This window comes from Balaenoptera physalus, assembly GCF_965194825.1.
Source record: "Balaenoptera physalus genome assembly, chromosome: 1".
In the NCBI taxonomy this organism is placed as follows: domain Eukaryota; kingdom Metazoa; phylum Chordata; class Mammalia; order Artiodactyla; family Balaenopteridae; genus Balaenoptera; species Balaenoptera physalus.
In genome coordinates, this window is record NC_138882.1 from 48,339,277 (window position 1) to 48,356,895 (window position 17,619).

Genomic DNA, 17,619 nt, shown 5'->3' on the forward strand with positions numbered 1-17,619 from the left:
TACCAACTGACCAAATCTACTGCAGATGCCCACAGCCTTTTGCCACATTTAGTCTTACGAGTTTCTGTAGCATGAAGAGTTAAGAAACATCAGAATTCCTATAGCTGGGGGAACTGCTTCAAGACAGGCTGACAAGGCATACAGTTAGCAAAGGTGCCAGAAAACCACAGTCACATCATTAACTCACTGCTTTTCCCTACTGACTATACTGTTCCCTCCCCAGGACAGTAAAATACAATAATTCTTCCCTCCCCAGGAAGAATCAAAGTTAGAAAATGTGTGCCAGTTGACCAACTTATAGAGTATTTACAGATCACTTCTGCCCTAGGTAAGCTGTCTCCTGCTTTTTCATCTATCAAAGTCGGTTATTCTTTCTGCCATTTATTTTGAACACACCTTACTGCCTTTGAAAGAAACATTTTCTGAAAGACCTTTGCAAACACACTCATTGCTCACCAGAACCCTCAGAGCTTACCAAAATCAAGATCTATGATCTCCCAGCAAACTACAGAAATACAATGGAAGGGAAGAACTGGACCCAGCGAGAATATATTCTCATCTTTTGCCACTGTCCAAAGCCACACGGCCAAATTAGACAAAGGGTCCTTGTACATAAAAAGTTCCAAAGAGAAAGAATGAGGGAACACAAAGGCATAAGGCCCAGAAAAACAGGGAGATTCCCTACTTAGAAGTCACAACAACTTTTCATAAAGTATACACAGCATTTGCAAACCCACATCCAGTCTTTCTTGTCTCAGCGAATTAATACAGGCTGTCCCCATTTAGATGTTAACTCCAGCCATGTGACAGAAGCATCTCCAGTCTGTGTGAATGTGCTGAGTATGGCATGACACGCATCTGTCTCTCCATAATCAAACAGCCAGAACATAAGAAAAGGTCACAGACGTCTAAGCAATACAGAAAGATTCCAAATTATAGTATATAAGGAATATGCACACGGCATTTATGAAAAAAGAAATCTTGGGCTTCCCTGGTGGCGCAATGGTTGAGAATCTGCCTGCCAATGCAGGGGACACGGGTTCGAGCCCTGGTCTGGGAAGATCCCACATGCCGCGGAGCGACTAGGCCCGTGAGCCACAATTACTGAGCTTGCGCGTCTGGAGCCTGTGCTCCGCAGCAAGAGAGGCCGTGATAGTGAGAGGCCCGCGCACCGTGATGAAGAGTGGCCCCCGCTCGCCACAACTAGAGAAAGCGCTCGCACAGAAACGAAGACCCAACACAGCCAAATATAAATAAATAAATAAATAAATAAATAAAATTTTTTTAAAAAGAAATTTTTAATTCTTTCTATTGCCACATAGGGAAAAGTTTCTATCACCGTCCTTAAGCACTATACCAGGGTTACCTAAATTCATATCTTGTCACAAAATCCAGTGCTTTTAGGTGATGAAGAGTTTTCATAATGATTGGCAACAGTGCCAGACAAACCCAACCAAAATTTCCTTGTACAATAACGAAGGAAGGTAGAGTTCTTAAACATCTTGCTTCAGTTGTTCCCTCTTGCTAATATTAAAAAATAGTTTTTTTATTTTGTCAAATCAAAGAAGAGGTACGACAGGATACAAAAAAAATTTGGTAGATTCATTCAAATACCCTCCTTCAAAAGGAAGGCAGAAGCAAAATGTTTCCACTGCAAGTACAGAGACTCAAATCAAAATTGTTCAACATTTTTAAAAAATCTGTAAAATTTACCTCCCAGAATACACGTGCATGAAAACTAAGAACAAACATCAACTGGGCAGCAGAAATAAAACTACTTTCCTTCACTTATTAAGAGAACACAGGAGAGCAGAATAAAATCCAGCTGTCTGTCCTGGTGGAGTAGGTGCTATTCCTACTCCTTACTTCAGAAGTGGGACCACGGTCCCCCAATACAGTGATCTTCCTGCATCCTGCCTGTGGAAGAACTGACTGGCTACCAAGCCAACCGCTAGGTGCCTACCTGCAGCACAGGGCTATTGTCAAAGTTGTAGGCGCTGGGCCGTCCTTCCAGGGTTGAAAAGGCCACGTTGCCCCCGGTGAGAGGGGAAATGTCACTGAATTCATCTGTGCACAAGGCCTGCTGCTCGTCCCCTCCCGTCCTGATGAAGCCTCGGTTTGCCTTCGAGTAGGTGTTCTCGCAGGAGCCGCTGTAGTACTGGTAAGGGACCCAGGGCCCCTCTTCCCGCGTGCGCTTGTAAATGGCGAAGCTCTCCGGGCGGCTGGTGTGGAACTTGAGGCGCACATATGTGATGTCAAACGCTTTTCCTGTGGGGCAAACACATCGATGTCCAGAAGTCATACGTATGAAGCACAGAAACCCCCTCTATTCCCACTTTGCTTTGGAACTTGACAAAGAAAGAGGATACAAACCAACATGTGCACACTACGCTAAGAGGGTTCCAGAACACACAACACACTGGCTGTGTCCAATAGGCTGTTCTAAGCCTGGAAACAGTGTGTGTTTTCCCACAGAAATAAGTTATAGCTGCACTCATAAGCTGGCTCATAAAAGCCCACTTATGATGTGTGTTGTTAAAATGTTGGTTGCCATGAAAAATGATAGCATATATTACGTACTTATATTGTTAAACAAAAATAAAATTGAGTGAAAATGTGCATTTATCCTTAATGCCGGTGCTTCCACAAAAGCTTAATTAAAAGACAGAAAAGAAAATATTTGCTGGCTTTCTAAATGGGTCTTCTGGGCACTTTCAAGATTTTTAAAAATCGTTCTTCATTAATTTTAATGTTACTTCTTGATGCAGGAAGAGTATCATCAGCACTATTCTTCTGCTTACTTACCAGGTTAAGAAAGAGAAATCTGAGAAAGAGTCAAGGACAGTGATTGAGATATGGGGCAGGGTCGTAGAGCAGGAAAGAAGAAAAAAGATTCCTCCAGTAGCTGACAAAGAGATGACAAAAAAAGAGAAAGAGAGAGAAGGGAAAGGCGGTTTAAAGAAGCTGTGTTCGAAAGAGAATATATGAGACATGAGTGCTGAGCAAGGAAGGACAGCAAGGGGCAGGAGCCAACGAGCTGTCATCCCTCTGGAAGAAGAGTCACTGCGTCAGGCGGCTCCCTGCGGCAGGCAGAACACGGCCTGATGGCTGGGACAGCTTGGCTGCCAGCCAGCAGGATTTCAGGTGGGTAAAAAAGATAATGTGCAGCTGTTTTTAAACACCATTCATTCACAAATTGGTCTTTGTATCTCTGACACTATCTATACTTTGCTGCTTCTATGTTATAATGAAGACCACGGTTTGTCAACAAGTATGTATTGGGCACAACTACATGCTCAGTCCCATGTTATATACTTTGGGGGACAGGATGCATTAGACATACGTGGTCCTTGAACTCGAGACGCTTACAGTCGCTTCTGTCCAAGTGAATCAACTTCACAGGAAGAACCACCCTACAAAGCCCACAGAAGAGGAATTCCTGCACTCTCAGAAGTGTTGAGGAGAGACTTCTGCCATTCTCTCACTTCCTCACACCCACTCATTCCCCAGGGGAGAAGGAGTGTTGCTCATGTGTGGCCCGGAATCTCCTCAGCTCTCTCCTAGTTGCCACCCGAGTCCCCCTCTCTCCTCTCCCTCACTCCTCAGTGCAAGACAGCACCTCTGCCACTGTGCGGGGGAGGCCTGCTGCTGTCCTGCTACTCGATTCAGGACTAAGTGGATGAGTTCAACTGGGGTGGGGCAAAAGGCCCATGTAAGCTGTATGTCCAGGCTCTGTTCTTCAAGCCAGTTTTATCTGTAATAAAACTGATATGATAAGCCATATCTGACCCCATTTCCCAACTGGTTCAGATCTTAAAAGAGGGGTTTGATTAACTGTCCCCCATATAATGAAACATTCACACGCATAAGATCTTGAACATAAAGGTGTATGGTATGATGGAAAAAACACAGGCCTGGGCATTATGAGACCTGAGTACAGATGCTGGCTCCTTCAATTACTAGCTGTGTGATTTCTGTTCCGTCATTTTCTCCTCTGTGAAAATGAGGGTGATACAGACATAGAGAACAGACTTGTGGTTGCCAAGGAGGAGGGGTGGGTAGGGGAGAGAAGGATTGGGAGTTTGGGATTAGTAGATGCAAACTATTATATATAGGATGGATAAACAACAAGGTCCTACTGTATATCACAGGGAACTATATTCAGTATCCTGTGATAAACCATAATGGAAAAGAATATGAAAAAGAATATATATGTATAAACTAAGTCACTTTGCTGTACAGCAGAAATTAACACAACACTGTAAATCAACTATACTTCAATAAAATAAAAAAAAAAAAATGAGGGTGATAATCCCTGAGCCTCCTACCTCAAAGAGTTGTTGGAAGGTCAAACTAAGATCTTGTATATACCTGATTCACTATAAAACCCTATACAAACATAAGGCATTATTATAATACGGTACAGAAGAGAATTCCTGAACTAGGATCCTGGAGATGTTCACACACAAGAGCCTGATTGTACAAGGGCCTACCTGGTATAGTTGCCAAAGAATATTTTACAAATCCGGATCTTCTACCTAGGAGGCAGTATAACACTTTGTCTGGACACAGGTCACGCAAATACAGTTTACAACCTTCTTGTTCAAAGAATGCAAATTTAGCCTGTATCTCTTTACTGTGTCAAAAATGTAAAGACGTCACCTTTGAATGAAGGCGAGGTTATAATACAGTATCGACGGCATTCCAGAGACTATCTAAAACATTCTGGAATGGTAGAACAATTTAGTTTTACTCATGAGTACGTGGCTTGGGATGTTCAAAGGCTTACTCACTAATCTGTGGATTACAGATTACCCTTGCTTTTCTATTTTCTCTGTCTGCATTTCTGCCATCTCATTGTTCTTTAGCAACCCAACCTACAGGAGAATGGATCAAAGGAGAGGAGGTAAAATGGATCCGGGTATCCTGCGTCCCAGACAAACATCTGCACCACAAAGCCACACACTGAAAGAAACAGGCATATGTGGTCACTCAGTGTCGGTACAAACACAGCGATGGGTGGCAGAACGTCAGAAAAGCAACTCCGCTAGCATTAAACTTTGAAGCACCCTAGCTTGCTGCTGCTGGCGCTGCCTCACCACGCATCATTTTCAGAGCTGCTTTTTTCATTCTAACTTATAGCTACAGTTGAAAGAGGTAGAGGGCTCTGTGGCAATCTGTAAAGGAGGCTCACACATTCCACACAACAAGATGGCCACGTGCGTGACCTTCGACATTGCAGCCAGCCCAGTAGTGGATACAGATCACTGCAATTCCACGTGATGAGTGCTATGACAGGGGAAGGACATGAGGTTTTGGGAGCATGGAGGAAAGTCACCTAACCCACATCTATGAGGTCAAGATATTTTCTAGAGGAAGTGACATCTAAATCCAAGACCTGAGGAATGCAGAGGAATTAGCTAGGCCAACAGAGATCAGTCATCCAGGCAGATGGAGTTGGATGTATGAAAGCCCAGAGAACACAGAGGAGTGGCCACTGGAGGAATCAGGGGTGTGCAGTGCATCTAGAACTGGAGAGAGTGGCTGGAGATGAGTCAGCTAGCAAGCACAGCACGCCAGGCCTGAGGCCATGCTAAAGAGCAACTTCAACTTCCTCAGGCTGATGGCAAGCCATTGAAGGATTTACGTCAGGAAATGTATGATCAGGTTTGATTTTTAGAAAGATCATTCTGGCCACTGTGTGGAGATTAGGTTAGAAGGGACAGGACTAAAGGTAGAGAGAATATTTAAGAAGATGTGGCGGTAATCCTGGCCGACAGTGGCTGAACTAAGAATAGGGACAGCTGGAATAGAAAAATGAACGGATTTGGGTGACATGTAGTTAGCAGACTTCAATAATAATTTGTAACTGATGGAGGAAAGCAGGAATCATTTCTGAAAGCCTTCTCTACTTTTACCCTATTGACATTCTGTTTCATTGCCAAAGCTTCCTTTATGCATTCCACAAGGTGGAAGGATTGAGAATAACATTCAGTTTTCTAGTTTAAAAACAGCCAAATGGAGAGACGTCCCATCCACTGAAATACAGAACAAAGGAGGTTAAGCAAAACTGGAGGCAGAAGTGGAGGGCAGGATGGGGAGATGAGTTCTATTTTGGATACACAAGATTTAAGGTGTCTGTGGTCATCTAGACAAGAAAAAATGTCTAGTAGGGAGTTGGATGTGAATAGTCTGAAGGCCCAAGAGAGACGTCTAAGTTAGAGATACAGATTTGGGATTCATTAGCCTGTGGATGGATAATGAAGATGTGGTGTGGTTGAGACCAATGAGGTGAGAGTGTTGAGTGAGGAGAGCTGACTTTAGGATCATGCTGAGGAGCATCAACATTTAAGGCACAGCCAGAAGATGAGGCAACAGGGGAGACTATGAAGACCAGAGGGAGGAGGGCAAGTAAAAGACGACAAATATCACAGAAGCCAAGAGGGTGAAGAAGGAAAGAATCAATGGTGTTTAAATCTGCTAAGCGAATCAAGTAAGGTAATGACTAAGAAGCGTCCAATGGCTTCAAGCCACAAAGAGGTCACTGAGGTGCTTAGTGAGAGCAGTTCCACCGGCAGGGATCTTGCTGGGTTGGAACTGAGAACGTATGGTAGATAGGACGTGGGAAGGTAGACACAGTGAGTGTAGCCAACCTGGTATGACATCTGGCTAAAGGGTAGGAGAAAGAGAAGATGACGGTAATTGGAGGGGATATAGGGCCAGAGGAAGATTTTTCCCTTTTTTTCTGATAGAAGATACAAGGCTGTATTACATGCTGTTGTGCTCCAGTCAGCAGAAAGAGAAAGAATGACTGTGGAAACAAGGCGGGGAAACAAGAATGTGATTCAGCACTGGTGAAAGGACTGGCTCCATAAAGGAGAAAACCTGCATCCTCGCTTTCTACCTGGGTGCAAATGTAAGTGATTTAGTAGGTTTTAGAGGATGGAAGTTGAAAGAGTTCTAACTGATGACTTTATTTTGTCTGTGCAGTGAAAATCAAGGGTACCTGCTAAGGGGGTGAGGGCAAAGCCAGTGGGGAATATCTGAAGAGAGTGTAGAGCCACGATAGAGACTAGCAGAAAGCTGACTAGAGAGAAAGGCTTGCTGGGCAGAGACAACGCTGCCAGGATGAGGGTACAGACATCTTCGTGGAGGTGTGATTTTCTACAGCAGCACTCAGCACCTCCTGTACAGGGGCAATGGAAGGACAATAAGGTAGCGGGATTGGTGTTACTCCAAGGAATTTAGAATCTAACCTGAATAAATAAGGAAGCAAATACAGAAAACAGAGTGGAAGAGTCATGGCTTGACTATCCTGTGTTATCTGGAACTACCTGTAATCATGGATAATCAAGAACTGAAAACTTAAGGAGCTAGTTTTTATTCCATTAAACACCTACAGTTGAGACCTTCCATGTGCTTGTTTACACACTCTCTCTCTCTGAATACACTTCTCTACTCTTTATCTGTCCATCCTACTCATTTCACAGTTGACAGAGTAAGAAGATCTAGTTAAATGGCAAATGAACAGAAAAGAGGACTAGGTCTCCGTTTTTCCAATGACAGCGAGGACACTATCTTCATACTGTGGGGGCATGCGAAAGTAGATGAAGGACTTTAAAGGAAAGCAGCCAAGCCAAACAATTAAGAAAACCAGTAAGTACACGTCTGGAAAGTATTCCAGCAACTCTACAGCTAGAACGTCTTTCCCCTTCACCTCATGTTCACGCACATGAAGACTAACCATGGGACCTCCCTGGTGCTGCAGTGGTTAAGAATCCGCCTGCCAATGCAGGGGACACGGGTTCGATCCCTGGTCCGGGAAGATCTCACATGCCGTGGAGCAACTAAGCCCGTGCGCCATAATTACTGAGCCTGCGCTCTAGAGCCCGCACGCCACAACTACTGAAGCCCGTGCGCTCTAGGGCCAGAGTGCTGCAACTACTGAAGCCCGCACGACTAGAGCCAATGCTCCACAACAAGAAAAGCCACCGCAATGAGAAGCCCGCGCACCGCAAAGAAGAGTAGCCCCTGCTCGCCGCAACGAGAGAAAGCCCACGCGCAGCAACATTGACCCAACACAGCCAAAAATAAATAAATTAAAAATTAAAAAAAAATACTAACCATGGGTATACACACCCTCAAGAAAATATTTAGCTTCTGAATGTTCTGCTGCCTCCCCCGCCTCCCCTTGCCACATTCCTTCCATAAACAAAAAGACTCAAGTGCAGATGTTTAGAACGAAGCACACAAAATTAACTAATACTTCCTGCTCTGAATCCTACAGCGAGTCTGGCTGAGGGACTAAGAGAAGGGGAGGGGGCCACCTGGACAATGAGAATCCAGCCTTTGTGCACACAGGGCCAAGCCGAGGAATTCTGCTTACGCCTCCTACGTGGTGAAGTATGTCTAATCTCTCTGAGTAGGGGAGAAACCCTTCCTGTCTTAGAATTGGATTCGAGTACTAACTGCTGGGGAACATAAATGCTTCTCTGTTATGTGCAGCTCAGAAGAATTCCATGAGGATGTTGTGAAACAGCCTCCTTTACAGTGAAGTAATGAGCGACAATGGCCATACAGAGTTTCACAGAACTTCCAAATGCCCGTCCATGGCCTGGATTAGAAGAGAACTGGCTCATTCTGAAATATCAAATTAGGAGTCACTGATTCACTATTGTTCTTACGTGCTCACTCCTCAGAATCAGAAAATGACTATTCTCCTTGCAGTCAGACTTGATCTGAGGAATACGAGACTTTAATGAGGTTGTAGCACAGAAAGTCAATTAGAGATGGTAGATGTTTAGGTTACTAAATGGGAGTCTCCAAACAGTTAACACAAACAGTAGTCACAGAAAGCAACTATTTGAAAATGTTTCCAATTTTGTTAGTATAACTGCTGGCTGAAATAGGAGTTCCCAGGACGAAGTGTACAGCTGCGTACCAGCTGTTATTGTTCCACCTCAGCAGACAGATTGTACAAATACGGCCTCGCCAATCAAGATGACCCAGGGCCAGTTAATGCTGAATGTGGGATCCTCAAGTGGACACAGATGGGAGATCAGAAAGCGTGGAGAGGAACAGTCAAGCACAGACAGAATGTGTTGGGGTGATCCGGGTACATGGAGTTATTCCAACTGTTAGAAGACTCTTTCCTAACTGCCTGTTGAAAGGCTAGTTTCTATGGCTCAAAACTTACCTTCAAGATAGATTGTTTTTAAAAACTTATTATCCCGTTCCTTTCCCTTAAATTTCGGTGCTCTTTTTTCAAGGCCTCTCTCTTGTCAACCAGCTAAGTGCCAAAAGTGTAAGGGGACAATCCCATAGGAACTGCATCTAAATCAGTCAGCACAACTTATGAATCAGGACAAGTAACCTTTATAGGTTTCTATGAAACAGTCATTTTTCATTGAATTTATTAAAACAAATGCAACAGCATTCACAATTTGAGAAAGCATCCCTTTCAAATGAATAAAGAAAATGGTTCAAATTTCCTGAGTACATGCAATAAGCACATCCCATCACACATGAACCCCTGTCATGACAGAAAGACATGCCGAGATGAGTGGTGCTAGAATATGGACAGTTTCCATTCCAAGCTGCCACTGGGAAACAAAACAAAGGAGGCAGGTAAAACAGACAAAGTGAAGAAAATCATTTTAGACTTTTTTAAAAAGCTAATAAAATTCTATACCAAAGGCTATGTATAAAAATGATGGTATGGCTATGACAATAAAGCTAAGGGGAAAACAAAAGTTTTAAAATTGACTGGTATGATTTGGGAGAAGATAAACCCACAGTCTCTTAGGGAAACTAGATGTGTCCACAAAGTACCAAATTTAAAGTTTAAGCCAAAGAAAACAGTGCTACTCTCTCCCTATCACCTGCCAAACCTCCACTTGGTGTATCTGCTGAATAAGACCATGGCACTAACCTAGTGTAGCAATCTTCAAAAAATAAAATCCTTCTGCTTGTGTTGCCCAACTGTAGTATCCAAAAATGCTACATACTCTTCAGCAAATTGAAGGGTCAAAATTGACTTGGCTTTACACACTAAATATCAATAAATACGAGATCATCAGACAGTTGTTATGTGAACACGGAGGATTCTTAACTGAACACTAGAACATCAAACACTTTTGGAGGGTAATTTCAAATAGGTGCAAATTACTGTTAGAGGTTACAGATGTTTTCCATTGTCAAAACATAAGACATATATATCCTAATTTGTATATCTTGCCATTTTATTTGAAACTGTCACCAGGAGAGACAAGATTCCCAAGTGAAATTCCAAGACAAGAACTGGGCGTATGCCTTATTAACCCAAACCTCATGCTTGCAGACTCAATACCAGCCCTAATTCAGGCCAGTAGGTCACAAGCATGCCTGAAATCTTTGAGCCAAGCTGAAGGAATGCAGCCAGCATTTACTCCCACTCACGCAAGCTGAGGCGAAAAAATCCACCCTGCTGAGCGTCAGAGTTCTAACTAGGGGGGACTGACTGATGTGTAAGACTTAACTGAGTCACATAAATAAAGTAGTCAATTATAATACTAAGGAAATAAAATAAAGAAATCAACAGGCAATGAAATGTAAGCTTCATAAGTAAAACCCACACTTGAAAAATGTCTAATTGTTAAGACGTGAAAAGGAAAAAAGACACCATAATTTTACGGGAAGCTGTTTCTTGTTCTATGACGTCCATACACTATTGAGATTTGACTATTTTTTTGGCTATCATTCGCAGCAGAAGAGTCAAGAATTGTAAAAGAATAGAGAGAAAATCTGATTGGAAAAAACAAGAGATTCTAATATATAGTCATAGTAGTACAATGATAGACTAAGATCAATTCTAATAAATCCTCCCCACACACACAAAGTCCAAAGAAGTTAACCAATAGTGCACTTTCATTCATTCAATAACTATTTGCTAAGTGAATTTAAGTGACAGTCCACCATGACAAGCTACTTAAAATACCCAGTCCTTCATTTTGCTAGAATGCCTTTTACCCTCCAGTTTAAGTCTTAATAAACTCAGCCCGCTAGTCTCCTAGATCATAAACTATTTGAATCTGTCCTCAACAGAAGAAACAATTACAAACACCATGAAGTATCTTCAATACTAAAATGTCTTTCTCAGTTTTCACAATTGTGTAATTTCTTACCACAGCCACCCATTAGGTCAAGGTTAATAGCCATAACTGGTGTTGATAACTGCAAGTCCAAATGCTTCCACTCCTTCATCGAATATTTACTGAGCACCTATTATGTCACTGTCCCAAGCACTATTCTAGACACTAGGGTTACAGAAGAAAAGACAGACAAGGTTCCAACTTCATGGGGCTTACAGTGTGGCAGGGAGTGGGGGGTGGGTAAGGGTTAGATAAAAAGCAAAAATAAAAACAAAAATCTTGTGTGTCAGATGATAGATGACATGGTAAAGAACAAAGCACGGACAGAAAGCACGGGAATGGAGTGCCACTTAATGTAATATGACAGATGGCCTCACCGATGTGGATAAGGTGACATTCGAGGAAAGCACTGAAGAAGCGAGACAGACATGGTGGGGGGGACATCTGGGGGAAGAGCATTCCAGGAAGGACACATGCAAACACCCTGAGGCAGGTATGCTGGCCAGTTCCAGGGAATGATGAAGAGGCCAGTGTGGCTGAATAAGAGTGAACAAAAAGGAAAGAACAGGGGATGAGGTCAGGGAAGCTGAGGGGAGGGAGGGACTGCGGATGATGCCGGCCTTTAGGTCATTGTAAGACTTCGGCTTCTCCTCTGAATGAGATGAAAACCCACTGGAAGATTTTGTACGAGGGAGTAACGTGATCTCACTAGTATTTTAAAAGGATCACTCTGGCTGCTTTATTGACAAAAGACTACGGAGGGGAGTACAGAGAGACAAGAAGGCTAGTCAGGGGTTTTTATGCAATCTCCCAGGTAGGAGATAATGGTAGCTTGGTCCACAGTTGCGGCAGTGAGCAGTGATCAGATTCTGGCCATATTTTGAGGGTAGACCAGACCAGTTACGGATGGACTGGACATGGTGTGTAAGCTGTGGCAACTACAAAGATCGAGCTGTCGTTTATAATGAGATAGCGAAGTACATGGTAAGAACGAGTGTGGGGATGGAGAGCAAGGAAACTGGGAGTTCAGTTCTGGATATTTTAAGTTTGAGATGCTTGTGAAACATCCAAGTGGAGATTTCAAGTCAGCCATTAAGATATACAAGTCTGGATTTCAGGGAGAGGTCCAAGTAGGAGAGAGAAATCTGAAAAGTCATGAGCAGACAGACAGTATTCAAAGTGATGAGATTAGATGAACACACCTAGAGAATGGATTGAGAGGTACAGAACTGGGTCTTGGGACATACCAACTTTTAGAGATGGGGGAGATAAGGAGGCTCCAACAAAGGAGACTCAAGAGGGACAGTCACTGAAGCAGAAAGAGAATCAACAGGGCAGAATTCCAGAAGCCAAGTTTTAAAAAAACACTTTTCAAGAAGAAGAGAATGATCCACTGAGTCAAATGCTCCTGAAAAGGTGAGAAAGATGAAAACTGAGTGTTGGCCACTGGATATAACTGATTACTACAACCTTGACAGCAAATGGTTTGGTAGAATGACAGGGATGAAAGCCAGAGAATATTGAGGGGGTGGGGAGGACAGAGACTGGAGACAGCTAATAAAGACATTTTTCCAAGTAATTTTGCTATAAAGAAATGAGGTGGTAGATAGAGGGGAGAAGAAGGGGTTCAAGGAGAAATTACTTTCTAAGACTGGAAGACAGCACGTGTTATGTAGATGGGAATGATCCAGTGCAGCAGCTGAATTTACACTGAACAATAAGGACCATCTCTGGTGTTGCAGATGGATTAGAGTGGGTAAAAGAGACCCACTTTGGTGCACTGTAAAGTTCTTTGAGCCTTTCCAAACATTTCCCTCAAGGAAGAAGAAATAATGGAATTAACAGGATCACTGTAAGTATCTAGATTAAAGAGAGTTATCTGGTGCAAACTATCATATATAGCATGGATAAACAACAAGGTCCTACTCTATAGCACAGGGAACTATATTCAATATCCTGTGATAAACCATAATGTATATAACTGACTCACTCTGCTGTACAGCAGAAATTAACGCAAGATTGTAAATCAACTATACTTCAATAAATTAAAAAAAAAAAAAAAAAACTTAAAAAAAAGAGTTATCTGGTAACCAAACAGTTCAAAACCCAAGGAGCTCTGGAAGGCCCTCCCCAGTACAGCCAGCCCAGATCTAGGCTTTCCTGCTAGAAATAATCTGGCCCACAATAAGGTACCAGACTAGCTGTTAGAATCAACCAGAGAGCTTCTGAAAAAAATGCAAATTGTTGAGCCTCGTCCCCAGAAGTTCCATTTTGGTGGGTTCTGGGTGAGTTCCCCAAATCTGTATTTTTAAAAGCACCCTAGGTAATTTTCATGTACAATTACATTTGAAAAATACTGTCCTACTGTAAACTCTTCCTTATCCTGCTTCTCATCCTTTAAAGATTTAGGCAGGAAAGGCTCTGCCCTTGGTGCTGCAATGCAGAATGAACTCAGGCACTCATGAGTGGGGACTTCCACTTTCACATCAAGTATTTTAAGGTGAAATTTATTGCAAGTGTTAACTGTGCAGGCATGAACAGTGAACCAGAATAACAGTGGTCTATCTTCTTTAAGACACAGACAGATGTTAAACTACACAGGGGTTGTTCACTCCATATGCAAGGAGGCTTGGGGTGACTGGACCAGCTGAACCCAAGCTCTGTAACATTTTTCTCCATGCCAATTTCCTCTGTCATTCAACTTGTATCCTCAAGGCCCTATTTCCCAGGCACGTAGAAATAAACGTTTGATTTTGAGAAAACCCACCTACTGCTGGGGGTTTCACAGTGTTATTCTTTTCATGCAGATTATTGGTCAAGATTCCCTGTAATCCAAATTCCCCACCCCCTCTGGTTTCTATCCTTCCTTCCTCCTCCCAACAATTACTAATAGTTAATAAAATGACAGAACACTAACAACAGTTCTCAATGGCAAGAACAAATCTGGAAGCAAAGAGTTAACTTCTGCTTCAGTACACTCAAAAAGATAAGAAAACACTTTTTCTTCTTTGTCTAGAAGCCTAGACTTGTTTAATCCCAGTCTGTGTCGGGTAGTGTTGGCATTTTCAGGGAGAGTGTTATGTTCTGTTGGTTAAAGACCAATGTAGAAATATTTACTTTTCAGAGAAGAAATTTCAGGTATTTTTTTTTTTTAATATATATGCTTAAGAGCAAAGTACCAGACATTCATATCAATATTAAAGAGATGGGGGGTAGGGAGTGGGGCAGGGGGAGACTGAGATTGATTGAAGAATTCTAAGAACACTTCAAAAATTCAGACTCGATATTCTGGTTTTTAAATTCTCTCCCAACATTCACTTCTGATCTACAGGGCGTGCTTTCTTTTCATTTTGAAAATACTTTGAGGTCACTGATCCCATCTCCGTCCAGAATCAAGCCTTAGGGCACACCTTGAGTAGTTCAGAATCTAAGGTTGGCAAACTGTAGCCCACACACTGAGTCTAGCCCATCACCTATTTTTTGTAAATAAAGTTTTAATGGAACAAAACCATGCCCATACATTGCACTTTGTCTATGGCTGCTTTCTGGCTACAAGGGCAGAGTCGAGCAATTGTGAGAGAGACTGCATGCCTAAAATATTTACTGTGTGGCCCTTTATGGAAAACATCTGCTGATCCTGATCTAAGAAATCAAAGAATATAAAAACAAAAAATTCTACTGAAACCTCGTCTACCTCTTTTCTGCAGGGTATACTATTTTAAAACTTGGCTCGAGGACATCTGAATTTTTCCTCTATGGTCACATAAAATATGGAAAGAGGAATTCTATTCAGCAATTTTACAAGATTGATAACAATTCAAATCCATTTGATACCTAGATTTACTTATTTTATTACTTCGTAGGAAAATTATTATTTCAAATGAACAGGCGAAAAGATTAGCAGTTGAGGGGAAACGGAGATTTAACTCATTTCAAAAATCAAATCTACAATAATAAGCTTTAGCTCTTTTACACAGCCCACAAACGTGAACCAGTCAAGCAGAAAGACAAGGAAAAAAACACCACTGGAAAAAGCAGCACCATGTTTCCAGTGGTGCCCCCTCTCAGACCCACCCCAAATGGAGACTTTAATAAGCAATAGCAGAGAACGGAGGAAAACTGATGAATCAACTCCACAGCAACCGCTAGGATGGCAGGAAAAATGATGCTGAAAACTGCAAATAGAGTGGAAAATGCAAGTAGATCCCATTTAGAGCTCTGCGAGAACCTCCCTCCCTTGTCCTCTGGGTAGGAATTCAGTCCTTCACACAGGCCTCCTTGTACTTCTGCTCTTCTGAGCGGATGGACAATTTACATCACGAAAGTTCTCTGCCAGCTGGCACTCTCTCCACAAGCGACTGATTGTGAGCAGATGCCTTCATAAGATAAGGGTAAATGGATACACCCCCTTCTTCATCTTTCATTCATCCCCCCTCTTTGCAGAGAAATGGAAATGCATGCTCTACACACTATCTTTTAGAGACCAAAGTTTGTGTTCGTCACATCCCTTCATCTCTCATGGGCCGTGCTTGGACTTGCCATTGCGTTTCTGATTATATTGTGCCCCCCACCAAATATCTAAGATGTATGCCATCTCCCTAGATTATCTGTAAAAAACCTTGCGCTCCCAGATACAAGAACCTGCTTATTTTTTCTAATAATTTAGATTAAACACTGAATACTCTCTAGCATAGCCTCAATTTAGAACATTTGATAATCTACCACAACAAAGAATCAAAACTTCCAGCCAGAAGTCAATCAAAATTATTGGCGCACTTAGTGTTACAGATTAGTCATGCTTAAATACACTTTTTCTAGTTAAGTCATCTTCCCTTTAATGTACGTTATAATTTCAGAAGCTTCTTTGTTTTAAATTTCTCTCCAATTGGAAAGTAGTAGAGAGTTTTAATGATGCTTTTCAGGGAGGAGAAACGTTTTGTGATCACTCCCCAAATTGTTTTATAAATTAGGTATATGCCACATTCAGTGAAGGGAAGAGAAGATCATCTGACAAATTATTTACATAACATGCTTCAGGTAGGCCAGTCAGATTCCCTGTACTTCAAAAACACGAGCCTTCCTTATCTGCTTTTCCTTCTACATTGAGAGCAAATATTTAGCAGTGATATCAGAAGAAATGTTCTTCTAACCCATCCTTCACCATATTTCAAACAGACAGTGCTGAGTTCTCATCCACGGGAGTATTTCACATGCACCACAATGGGACTTGTTCTACCTTTCTATTTACATTCTGGAGAACAGCCAAAGTCCTTTCTCGCTCTCTTTGATCTGGTGCCAGAAACTTGGTATCTAACACCCACCTAGGAGAAATTCCCTCAGGAGCTCCATGACTAAAGAAGAGTCAGGAAGGAGCTGGAAAATATTCTATAAATCCACCCTATATCATATTGCTACCCATTTTATGAATCTGTGCAAGTTATCTAATCCAGTGCAAACTCTTTAGCATGTTATTGAAAGGCATTCATAAATCTGAACAATTGTGCTTCATTTTATACCTCCAAACTATATCCTAAAACTCTCCAATGTAAGACTCCACTCTTGCCATCTCTTTTATATATATACCATTTCTTACTTCTAAGTCATTCTCTAGCCTTCACTCCTTCCAAACCCTACCTATCTTCCTAGGTTTAGTTCACGTGCCACTGTCTCCACGACACTTCCAACCTGTGTTATCTTACTTATTGGAACACACAGCTCTTACTATCCAAACCACATAATTCAGAACTTGAGTATTCACTCCTTTGTATAAGTTTCTTTCCCCTAAAAGAGTTTAACTTTTTTTTTTATTAAAGTACAGTTGATTTCCAAAAATATATTAGTTTCAAAGTATAACTTATTCAAAAGCAAGTAATCTACCTATACTTTTTGGATATCCTATACAATAGTATTTTTCAAGTTTTTCTGACCATGACGCACAGTAAAAAAGGCACTTTACATTGCAACTCTCAACACACACACACACCCACACACACAAACTGAAAATCAAGTTTGATAAAACAATGAAATACCATCTATGCAATCTGATATTCTATTCCATTCTCTATTTCATTTGTTAGAAAAATGCTAGTCACAGTTCACAAAATTCATTTTATGACATTAGGAAGTTGTAACCTACAATTTGGAAAACACCATTCTGTAATCCCTTGGGCACTGTCCTTGGCACAAAACAGGTGCTCAATAAATATTTGTTCACTATGGGTTAACTCATCTACTATACACAACAGGTCAGAACTCCAAAATGAAATGACGTTTTCTAGTTATTGACATAAAATTTAAGATGACGCCTTTCAAGACCTTCCAATTACTTAAAAAACTGAACAATATTTTTAAAAGCCTTTGTATGTGGCAGCCTTTAACAAGATCAAAACAAAACAAAACAAAACAAAAACCTTTTCCTAAAGCTAAAAGGCAAAATCCCATTCATCAACATGGCATCCCTAAGAGGACCAGAAGCCACCAGCCCCGCCTG

At 41.7% G+C, this 17,619-nt stretch overlaps 1 protein-coding gene across 1 annotated transcript in view; it reads right to left on the reverse strand.

The window, feature by feature from the left end:
- LAMC1 (laminin subunit gamma 1) overlaps positions 1-17,619 on the reverse strand; it is a 122,786-nt gene that overhangs the window by 46,068 nt on the left and 59,099 nt on the right. Inside the window, exon 2 of the mRNA XM_082472533.1 lies at positions 1,964-2,268. Within this exon, the coding sequence (XP_082328659.1) occupies positions 1,964-2,268 (305 nt within the window). The remainder of the gene's footprint in view (positions 1-1,963; positions 2,269-17,619) is intronic.